Below are 11,083 nucleotides of genomic sequence, written 5' to 3'. Positions count from 1 at the left end.
TCCACAGATGCTGGCCACCCTGCTCATCACCCGCCAGTTCCTGCAGAACATCAAGGAGGTCTCTCAGCCCCACCTCTACAGCAAGTTCAAGCGGGGGGACTTCAGCATGCAAAACCTCCGGGAGGTCACCCACACCCTCTTCCGGCTGCTCACCCAGAAGTACACCTTGGCCAGACCTCTGGGGGCCGAGTCTCGGCCCCGACGAGGCCACCCGCAGGCGGGACATGGGCCAGAGCCCCCCGAGGCGGCCGAGGGGGTCCCCAAGGGGGAGAAGAAATGCCTGAATGGTGGGTGTGGGGTCCCCGAGGACGAGGAGGACGAGGAGAAAAAGGAGTCCGACTCGGAAGACGAGAGCATCCTCGACTGTGGGCTGAAGCTCAAGAAGGTGAGCTTTATTGAGAAGGCCAACCGGAAGTCTGGGGAGTTCAGGGGCCTGGAGGAGGTCAGCTTCTCGGAAGAAGGCAGCCCCACCATGGTGGAAAAGGGGATGGACCCGGCCTCCGTGTTTGAGCTGTGCGAAGATGACGAGGAGAGCGACGGGCCATTGGGGAGTCTCGCGGAGGGCCTGCCAGAGGCCAAAGAGCCCGCAGTTTTCATGCGAGCCCGGAGGCCACGAGGCACCAAGAACCTGGTGGAAGGCGAGGAGGAGGATGATGAGGAGGAGGAGCAGAAGCCCATGAGGACCTCTTGGATTGACCCGCCGGAGGAGGACTACACCACGCAGCTGGCCCAGGCCGAGGTGGAGAGCTGCATGAAGAAATATGAGGTCAGATGAAAATGCGGAAATTCTTGGAGATTTGGAGGTGGAGCCTAGGGACAGGTGGGTTTGGGGAGGGGAGGGACCCCAGCAGGGAGGAGATACGCTAGAATCTCCCCTCTGAACCTGCTGTTGTCTCCAGGGGACCGCATCTCTGTGGTCTGGAGATCACTTGTAATTCTGGAAGAGCTCCAGGTTAGATTGGTCCTCCCAATGAAGGAGTTTGAAATTCCTGTATCCTGCTGGCTTCCTTCTCTTCTAGCCCCTTCGGCTTTTATGCCACTGGCTTTCACCACATATTTCTTTTCAGGACTTTTTTTTGTAGAAAAATCCCAGCAGGAACTCATTAGCATAATAGGCCACACCCAACAGCAGACTCATTAGCATATTAGGCCACACCCTATGCATTCCCTTTTCTTGCCCAGATGCCCCGTGGCTGTAGGGAGCCCGGGCAAGCCGGCCCTTGGACGGGACGGGCCCCCCTGGCCCGTCCACTTCAGAGTCATTGAGGGGGTCTCCAGGCCTTCCCTCTGTAGCCACACACGCAGCGGTTTTGGCTGTAGTGGGCATGGCCAACTCTGAAGCTAGCCGGAACTCCATTCCTGTGCGTTCCTGCCCCAAAATAGCCCTGTTTCTTTATATGCTCCGCTGAGTCAGGAGCTCTTAACAGGGACATACATTGAAACTCTGAATTGAGACTGAACGGATAGAATTTCTGAGCATCCCTCCTTATTCGATTCCAGCTGTGCCTTGGAGACCAACAAGATTTCTAGGGTATTTGACTCTTGGAAGGTCCCGCCCCCCAAATCTTGTTGCTTTCTAAGGTCTTCCTGTTCTACAGCAGAGCAACCCGGCTCCCTTCTGAAGCTACCTTTGGCCAGTTTCAGTCCCAGTTTCTGGAATGCCTCACGTTGGTGGAGTGGCCACGAAATGGGGATTGCTAAACAGCTGGCCGAGGTTCACAAGAATGAAGAGCAGGTGGCCACGGCTAGCATCTTGTGTCCATTAGTGGCCAGCCAGGTGCTCCCTGGGAAGATCCCCCAGCAAAGCGCGATTTATCCCCATCGCCTTAGGCTTAGAGGCACACCACCACGGATCCTGGAAGTCCCATTGGCTCTCAGGATAAGTAGTGATCGACAGACCAATCCGCCTTTCATGACTTTGCCTGGAACGATTTTTAAAAAAATCATTAAAGAAGCTGCCACCACGTCTTGTGGCCTTGAGTTCCGTAAGTGAACCACCCATTCTTCAGGCCTCTGCACTAAACTAGAGTGTCTTTGGGTGGACCTTAGAGCCAAAAGGGGAGGAAGGTTTCAGGCAAGATAACGGGCAAGCGGTGGCTTTCCCAGACATCCTGATTCTCTGCTTACCCTAACCCTAAAAAACCCCAGGACACGTTCCAGGACTACCAGGAGATGTTCATCCAGTTTGGCTACGTGGTTCTCTTCTCCTCGGCCTTCCCGCTGGCCGCCATGTGCGCCTTAATCAACAACGTCATCGAGATCCGCAGCGACGCCTTCAAGCTCTGCACGGGGCTCCAGCGCCCTTTTGGGCAGCGTGTGGAAAGCATCGGAGAGTGGCAGGTCAGGAGAGTTACGTGTCATGTTGTCATCCCACCCCCACCCCTGGTCCAGGTTGCGTTCACTGAGCAGAAGGAAAGCAGGAATCGGAAGCCCTAAAGAGGTGAACCTTGATGGAGCAGAATGGGGTGCGTCTAGTCCAGCATTCAGCAGTGCCCGGACTAGTACCTCTGGGAAGTACACAGCATGAAGGGGGACAGCCCTCTGCCCACAACTGGCATTCAGAGGTACACTACCTCTGAACATGGAGGTTCTTCCTGTTTAGCTATCGCGACCTTCCATTTATAGAATCCCCTTCTAAAGCCATCGAAGTTAGTGGCTGCCCTGACGGGGATGGCCCCAGCGAGCCTGATCTCGTCAGATTTCAGAAGCTAAGCAGGGCCGTACCTGGTTAGTATTTGGATGAGAAACTGCCAAGGAAGTCCAGGGTCGCTACGCAGAGGCAGGCAGTGGCAAACCATCTCTGAGCCAGTTTGGTGTAGTGGTTAAGTGTGCGGGCTCTAATCTGGGAGAACCGGGTTTGATTCCCCACTCCTCCACTTGCACCTGCTGGATGACCTCGGGCAAGCCGTAGTTCTGATAAGAGCTGTTCTTGAAAAAGAGCAGTTTCTGTCAGAGCTCTCTCAGCCCCACCCACCTCACAGGGTGTCTGTTGTGGGGAGGGGAAGGGAAAGGCGTTTGTAAGCCGCTCTGAGACACCTTCGGGTAGTGAAGGGCGGGGTATAAATCCAATCTCCTCCTCCTCCTCCTCTTCTTCTTCTTCTTCTGAACACCTTTTGCCTTGGAAACCCTGTGGAATCGGCATAAGTTGGCTGTGACTTGATAGCCCTTTCCACCGCCAAGTTAGTGGCCATAGCCGGATCCTGTGGCAGTGAGGTCCACAAGCTAATAATGCTGAAGAAGTGCTTTCTTTTTGTTTTTTCCTGGATCTGCTGCCCATCCATTTCACTGGGTGATTCCCAAGACGTGAGTGTTATGAGAGGAGGAGAAAAAATGTTCATCATCCACTGTCTCTCCATAGTTTTATACACCACTTAGCTGTTCATTTCCTAAACCAAAATGGCCGAACCTTTCCTCCCAGGGAATGTGCTCAAGGCCTGCCAGCGGGAGGTTTACGGCCGTCGCAGGTGGAAGCCCCCCGGGCAGGGCGAGAGGCTCAGAAGCCAGATTCCGTCTCCACAACCGAGCTTCTTTCACCTCTCCTCCTGATTCCTTGTTTTCGAGTTAGGTTGTTGAGATCTAAATGGTTCTGATCTGCTGAAATACAGATGGGGCAAATCTTGTGTGTGGGGGAGGGTCTTCACTGTTATCTGCTGACTGAATTTCGAAACCATTAATGGTTGTGGCTCACAACCGAGGCATCTTTGGGAACTGTAGTTTTTTGCTTTTTTATTTTCCTTTTTTGCATGAGTGCTGGGAACCACCTACTGGAGGGACTCCGGCCGCCACGCATTCAAACTTGTGGCTTCTGATTTTCAGTTGCACTTCAGGCTGCGTGTGACGTGGGCCTTTCTCATCCACCCACAGTCCCCAGTTAACTGCAGCCCTTCACTCAGGGCTGGCCCTTGCATTCAGTGGCAAGGCAGTCTGTGCGCAGCACCCCTATGCCCAGGGCTCTGTGCAGAAACAGTGATGTCCTGGATCAGGTGGTTTTTGAGATGCTGAAAGAAACTCAGCGCTCAGAGAAACGCACACCTGGTTTTTTCTTTTCTCTCTGCAGAAAGTAATGGAGGCCATGGGCATCTTGGCGATTGTGGTGAACTGCTACCTGATTGGTCAGTGCGGGCAGCTGCAACGCCTCTTCCCGTGGCTGAGCCCCGAGGGGGCCATCATCTCTGTCGTGGTGCTGGAGGTAACAGCTTCCTTCAGAATCCCCTCTTCCTCCTCTTGGTTTTTGCAGTTGGGACCGGTTAAAACTCTTGCCGTTCAGTGGTGGTGGTGACCTTTCTCAAGAGAGCCAGCGTGGTTTAGTGGTTACTGTGTTAGACTAGGATCTGGGAGACCCAGGTTTGAATCCCCACTTCTGCCATGGAAGCTGGCTGGGTGTCCTTGGGCCAGTCATACACTTTCCATCTAACCTGCCTCACAGGGTTGGTGTGAGGATAAAATGGAGGGGAGGAGAACGATGTAAGCTGCTTTGGGTCTCCATTGGGGAGACAGGTGGGGTTTAAATAAAATTAATAAAATAATAATAATTAATAAGCCTAAAACTGCTAGGTAAGGATGCTGCAGGCTCTGCTGCTGGGTTCCAGCTTGTTATGATAGACCCCGACCACTTCCCTCCCTCTGAGGCAAGATTTCCCCAGTATCATTCGAGGGAAAACCATAGAGTTTTCCCTCGAATGATAGACTGTCCCCCTGCAACGTGACCGATGTGATGACATCACCTCTGGGTGACGTCATCACGCTGGGCACATCTTTGTGATCCTGGCACTTTGGGGGTGGGGTTCCCTCCGGCAGCCTGATCTGGGTCGGCGGGGAACGGACCCATCGAGCGGGGTTTCCCTGCCCCCCTGGGGGACCTGGCAACCCTACAAACCATACAGGGGTTTGAAGGGCAAGACCAGCACCTTGAATTGTGCCTGGAAACAAACATGTGAAATGCCGACGTGAAGGAAAAGGTCGATTCCGGTGGGTCACCATGTTGGTCTGAAACAACAGAACAAAGTTTGAGTCCAGTGGCACCTTTAAGACCAACAAAGTTTAATTCTGGGGATATGCTTTTTGTGTGCATGCATCTGAAGACGTTGGTCTTTGTTGGTCTTATACCCAAAATTAAACTTTGTTGGTCTTGGTGCCACTGGACTCAAACTTTGTTCTGTTGTTTCAGACTTTATTTTTTAAAAAAGAATACAGGATCTTTAATCACTGGCAGACTGTTTGATTTGCTGAATATTTGCTTATATGCTTGGCTGCGGAGTGGCATGTGGCAACAGCCGGTCAGGAGGGGAAGGAGAAGCCCCCCTGGGTTGCATGAGAAAATGTGTGTGTTTGAATCACTACCAGTTGCCCTGTATTGTGCCACGTGAGAGTGTGAAAAGCAGCCCAGTGAATAGGCTTGAACTGCTTATATAGAGCCAAACTGAGAGACAAAAAAACCTCCAACCTGTTCCCTGTTAGCAACCAGTGAATGTAATTGTGAACCAAACTTGTGGGTGTTTGCTCATCCATATATTTAACATAAAAAGTTGCCAAGGGACACCAAATCATTTTTGCATCTAAAACCCTCTGCACCCCAGCAGACTCCTCCATCAAGGTTTTTCTTGGCTGCTAAACTACACAGGCTATTTGGGACCTGATTCCCTAATGCGGTGGAACTTTGGCCCCTTTCACATTACCGTTCTAAACCGGATGTTATTTGTTGTAAAGCAATACAGGCACTGGGGTTTCATACAACAAACTTCATCCCGTTAATGAGCCGTCTCTGAAGCGCTCGGCCATTTCAAACGGTGCCACTTTCCCCCCACCCTTTTTCGCCACACAACCTTCTTTGCCCCTTCCCCCAAAACATTCTAAGTTGAGTGCTTTAGTGCTACACCAGGGGTGGCCAAACTTGCTTAATGTAAGAGCCACATAGAATAAATGTCAGATGTTTGAGAGCTGCAAGACAATGAACAAAGATTACACATTTTTACTAGGAAATATGCAAATTTGCTTTTTATTAACATTAAATGAGACTGCCAAAATAATAACAAAAGCGGTAAAAGCAGATATTGATAATGATATTTATTTGTCCAATTATATTTGTTTGCTAATGATATTTAGCTCCCCCAGCCACCCTGCCGGGAGCCACACAATATGTGTGAAAGAGCCATGCGGCTCCCGAGCCACAGTTTGGCCACCTCTGCGCTACACCAATGTAGTCTCTCAGTGGAGTCAGGGCATCTCAACGGTGTCACTGTTAACACTGAAGTGCTATATAAGTTGTGCTACAGTGCTCAACTTAGAACGTTCAGGGAAAAAAGGGCAAGGAAGATCATGCAGCAAAAAAGGGCGTGGGCGGGGGAAGCGGCATTGTAGGAAGCACTACGGACATGTTACACAGCATACCACAGCAGTTCAGAAGCGCAAGGAAGAGGTGAACATGGAAGAAAGCTGTTTCCCTCAAAAATGGCTCAGCCCTGCTTTGCCAATGGGATGCAATCGGCTTTGTATGGCTTGGCATATTACTTAGTCTCAAGGTTCCCCTTGGCTATAGTGTACATTTCATAGTCCAGCATAGGGCCATTAGCAACCTGCTCCTAAAACGGATTACAAAGGGTGTCTGAAAGGGGCCTGTATGTCACCAAGCAGCTATGAGGGAGCCCCAATGGAGATCATAGACGTGGAGGCGGGGAAAGGGAGTGCTTTTGAAACTCTTCCCACCCACCCCCTTTTTGGTGCTCTGATTTAAACTGTCCTCAGCCACTTTAAGCCCCAGTGGGGGGAAAGGTTGCTTTGAAACTCTTCCCACCCACCCCCTTTTCGGTGCTCTGATTTAAACTGTCCTCCTCAGCCGCTTTAAGCCCCAGTGGGGGGAAAGGTTGCTATAGTTCCCCCACCCTTTGTATTCGTTTCCCCATATTGATGCTTAAAGCAGTCTTGGGGAAGCTTTGTTTTTGATCAGAGAAATGCCGTGGTTGGGGTATGTGTGAAAAGAGAAGCCCTTCTCCCTGGCCCACAGTAGCCATACGGGGAGGGGGGCGGGCGCACTGCTTTTTGAGGTTGCAACCCAGTTTGACTCTCCTTGTGAAGCGAAGCATGCAGAAGAGATGGGGGGGGCCCTGGCGGGGGGGGTGTGTGTGTGTGTGCGCGCGCAACAACAGAGAAGGCAAGAGTGTTCAGGCTCTTTCCCTCCTCTTCCCCTCAGCATTTTGCGTTCTTGCTCAAATATATCATCCAAGTGGCAATTCCGGACATCCCGGCCTGGGTGGCGGAGGAAATGGCGAAACTTGAATATCAGCGACGTGAAGCTTTCAAGGTCAGCTTGTTGGGACGTATTTCCCCTTCCACTCGAGCGCACTCTGCCCAGCACAGGGTTGGCGGTTCCAGGTTGGGGAATACCTGGAGATCTTGGGGGGGGGGAATAGCCTCAGGTGAGAGGGGAGAGACACTAGCAGGGAGGTATATTCCATGCATCCCGTCTCACACTGAACTATAGGAGAGAATTGAGCAGTTACTCTTCATGTTCCACGAAGCGGGCCATTTATGTAATCACCTGTCCCTGTGGGCTAAAATGCATTGGAGAATCGACGCGGGACAAGGTATATTCCATGCAGTCAGTCCGCTCTCCAACGCAGCCGTTTCCTTCTGGAGGACTGATCTCTGGAGTCTGGACATCAAGTGTCATTCTAGGAGATCTCCAGACCCCTCCTGGAGGTTGGCAACCCTAGCCCCTGCGTCTGCCGGTCAGTAACAGTGAACCAGGGGAGGGGGCTGAAATTTCATCAACCAGAAAGAAAAACAAGCTGTTCCTTTCTTGACCGGGTGAGGGGAAGGGAGAATAAAACAGGGACGTAGGTTCGTTAACGTCGACAAATGATCCGTAGTATTTAGCTATAAATTAGAAAGTTGTGGTTCAGATCCCACCTCCGACAGCAGCTCAGAAAGGCACTTTGTACAGGATCTTTCGGTCCCAATCATCTCCTCTCCCTTTGTAATAAAGGGGCAATTGTAATAATCAGGTCTCCGACCTTACTGAAAGTATCTTAGCCAACTAACCTTATGAGCTTTAATTGATTGATTAATCCAGTACATCTCAACTTTAGTTTGGATCCAAAAATGGGTTGTGACTCCCCCAAAAAAGTAGGGTTGCCAACTCCGAGCTGGGAAATTCCTGGAGGTTTGGGGGCAGAGCCTGGGATGGGTGCAGGTTGGGGGGGGGCCTCAGTGGCCAGCTCTCATCCAGTTCTCCTGGCAGCTTTGGAGAGTAGACTGTGGGGCATTATAGCCTGCTGAGTCTCTCCTTCCCAACTCCTGCCTTCCTGCCTCTCCTGGCTCTACCCCCAAATATTCAGGAATTTCCCAACCTGAAGCTGGCAATCTGAGGGAGAATCCCTACTTTGCCATGGAGGGTGGCAGGGCGACACCAGGCCAGTCACGCCCTCCCAGCCTCACCCACCTCACAGGGTTGTTGTGGACAGAATAGGGGAGAGGAGGACAATGAAAGGCACTTTGGGTTCCCACTGGGGAGAAAGGTGTAAAGGTTTCCCTTGCTCGAAAGCCAGTCGAATCCGACTCTAGGGATGCAATGCTCATCTCCATTTCCAAGCCGAAGCACTGCAGGAACAGAAAAGAGGAGGGGCTGGACCCTGTGGGTGGGCTGCCCTCCTAGTGGCTCTTCAGCAGCGCAAGGAGCCTTCTCTTGAGGACAGGGGTCTCCCTTGCGCCAGCCCCATGGGGATTGGGGCCCCTTCTCAGCCACAGCCTTTCTCGCCCCCCCCAGAAACACGAGCGGCAGGCCCAGCACCACTTCCAGCAGCAGCAGCGGCGCAAGCGGGAAGAGGAGGAGCGCCAGCGCCACGCCGAGTACCACGCCCGGAAGGAGCGGGAGAGCGGCCGGGAGGAGGGCAAGGCCGACGGGGGGGCGCCGGACCCAGCCCACGAGAAGAGCCTGCCCAAAGGCAAGGGCACCGGTGGGTCGGGCCACGGCTCTGAGAAGCCAAAACGGCCCAGCTCCCTCCTGGCTACCAACAATGTGATGAAGCTGAAGCAGATCATCCCACTGCAGGGCAGGTTTTTGTCGGGGGGCGCTGGGGCGGGGGCCACGGGGACGGCCCGCTCCCCGCAGTCCCCCACTGGCACGGACAACAAACTCCCGGGCTTCCTGAGTTTCAAGTTCCTGAAGTCCCCAGAGACAAAGCGGGAGGCCGGTACGGAGAAGGTGCAGTCTCCCACCAAACCTTTCAATCCCAGCAAACTGTTCAATTTCAGCAAGTCGGAGGGGGGGAACGGGGCTCCTCCACCGCCACAAGCCCCAAGGGCCGGCCACATGGCAGACCCCAGCGAGAGGCCCCCGGCCAGCAGGTCGCACCTCAACGGGATGGTGGCCGAGGAGATGGCTGAGGAATCTGAAATCCGAACCATGGTGGAGGAGGAGGAGGAGGGTCCGAGCCATAAACTCTAACCCGTGGCTGGGGGCGGGGGCGGGAGGGGAAGCAGTTGTGAGTCCGGGGTGTGTGTGTGTGGCAGGAGCAGGAGACTGGTTCTTCACGCAGAACTGGGGCACCCTTGATCTTGAAGCTGAGACCCCAACTCCGTGTGGGTTTGGCAAAGCTTGGGTCCAGTTGTTTTGGTTGGAAGATCAGCCTCCTGAGGTGGGCCAAAGTTCCAGTTGAGAAGAGAGAAGGAAAAGCCTGGCCCAAGAACCCGAGTGTTTCCAACTGGGTACGCTGGGGATGGGTTACGGCTTCAGCACGGCTCTGCAGGTGATCTTCAGTCTCCTCTGCACCTGGTTCACCTCTAGGGCCGGGGACAGTAAAGTGACATCGAGTTCAGGGCGGTGCCCGCGGGACAAGGAGCGCATTTCCTTGTCTGTGGGGCTCATGGTTCTGCTCCCACGTCTCTGGTCAGAGCTGGGTCTCCAAGCTCTGCTTGAAGGGCTTCATTGATTTGCGTGTTCTCCATGTTTGTGCGTCTTTGCCAGAGAGCGTCCCCTGTGGGAAACCTGCCACTAGGACCTGGCCAGCATACCCTCCTGGACTCGTGTTTGGGAAATTGCAGGGGAGCAACAAAACAGAGTTCGTCTGTTGAGGGAAGAATATTGGGCGGGGGAGGGGAACTGATCCTTTGCAGAGGTTTGCAGCTCTTACAAAAGCCCAGTTTTGGGGGATCTGTTGCAGACTCCCCATATTGGAGCAAAAGTTGGTTTGGGAGGGAGGAAGTAGTAGCTCAGATTTGCTTCCAAATATTAATATTTTGTTTTAAACCCCCAGCACCACCACACACACATGCATCCCTGTCTAGCAGTACCAGTTATGGACACTGCTGCATTTCATGTGGTTCACAGACAAAACAATCACATTTAGCAAATGAGGACTTAGGAATGCTTCAGCATAATTTTTTGCAGCGCACCCTCAACAGCATAACCTTGTTGAAAGGTGCAGGAGTCTAAAAGCAGCATCTGGATTCTGACATGTTACTAGATTTAGAATTTGGACGGATACACCCTTTCAGCTCCGTACCATATCCTTTTTGCATCTTGGGGTTTGCAGCAGGAACCAGCAGGGACAGATTTGCCCAGAGAGTGAGGGCTTGTTGGTGGTTCTTGTATTTTACACCCAAAAACAAGTCAAATCTTGGTGGCGCCTTGAATGATTTCCAAATGCTTGATCAGAGAGATGCAAAAGCACTGCCTGCCTTTGAAAAAGGCTCCTAGCTCTTACCAGAACTCGCTCATCTCCCTTCCTGGAGAATTCACCTAGCAGACTGCCCCTTTTCTGCTTGAACAACAGCCCTGTAGGGCAGGATGGCCATGGACCCAGGTTGTTTGGGGCGGGAGAGGAGTTTTTGAGCTGAAGGTCATGCATGGTTGATATTTCTTGCACTATAAATGAAACCAAGATTTCTTTTGCCTTTCCTGCGGATGGGCTGGGGAACTGTCCCAGTAGCCGCTGCTTGGGCTTTTGTAAAAGCGGACTGTGGGGTGTTGGGGGGACAGGCATCGGCAGATCTAAAAAATCTACATGATTTTATTAATTTTTTAACATCTTCACTGGCAGGGAAAACAAATGAGGAGACAAGCCCTCGCAAGCCGTTTGGTGTGGCC

At 52.6% G+C, this 11,083-nt stretch overlaps 1 protein-coding gene across 1 annotated transcript in view; it reads left to right on the top strand.

Moving 5' to 3' along the window:
- Positions 1 to 9,442, top strand: part of ANO8 (anoctamin 8) — a 52,807-nt gene extending 43,365 nt beyond the window's left edge. The window contains exons 15-19 of the mRNA XM_015429756.1: positions 8 to 766; positions 2,149 to 2,340; positions 4,058 to 4,189; positions 7,187 to 7,297; positions 8,762 to 9,442. Coding sequence (XP_015285242.1) covers positions 8 to 766; positions 2,149 to 2,340; positions 4,058 to 4,189; positions 7,187 to 7,297; positions 8,762 to 9,442 — 1,875 coding nt within the window. The remainder of the gene's footprint in view (positions 1 to 7; positions 767 to 2,148; positions 2,341 to 4,057; positions 4,190 to 7,186; positions 7,298 to 8,761) is intronic.
- The last annotated feature ends 1,641 nt before the right edge of the window (positions 9,443 to 11,083 follow it).

This window comes from Gekko japonicus, unplaced genomic scaffold (genome assembly GCF_001447785.1).
Source record: "Gekko japonicus isolate JY-2015 unplaced genomic scaffold, Gekko_japonicus_V1.1 scaffold953, whole genome shotgun sequence".
Classification (NCBI taxonomy): domain Eukaryota; kingdom Metazoa; phylum Chordata; class Lepidosauria; order Squamata; family Gekkonidae; genus Gekko; species Gekko japonicus.
Note: the sequence above shows the minus strand (reverse complement) of the source record. Positions and strands in the feature narration are given on the sequence as shown.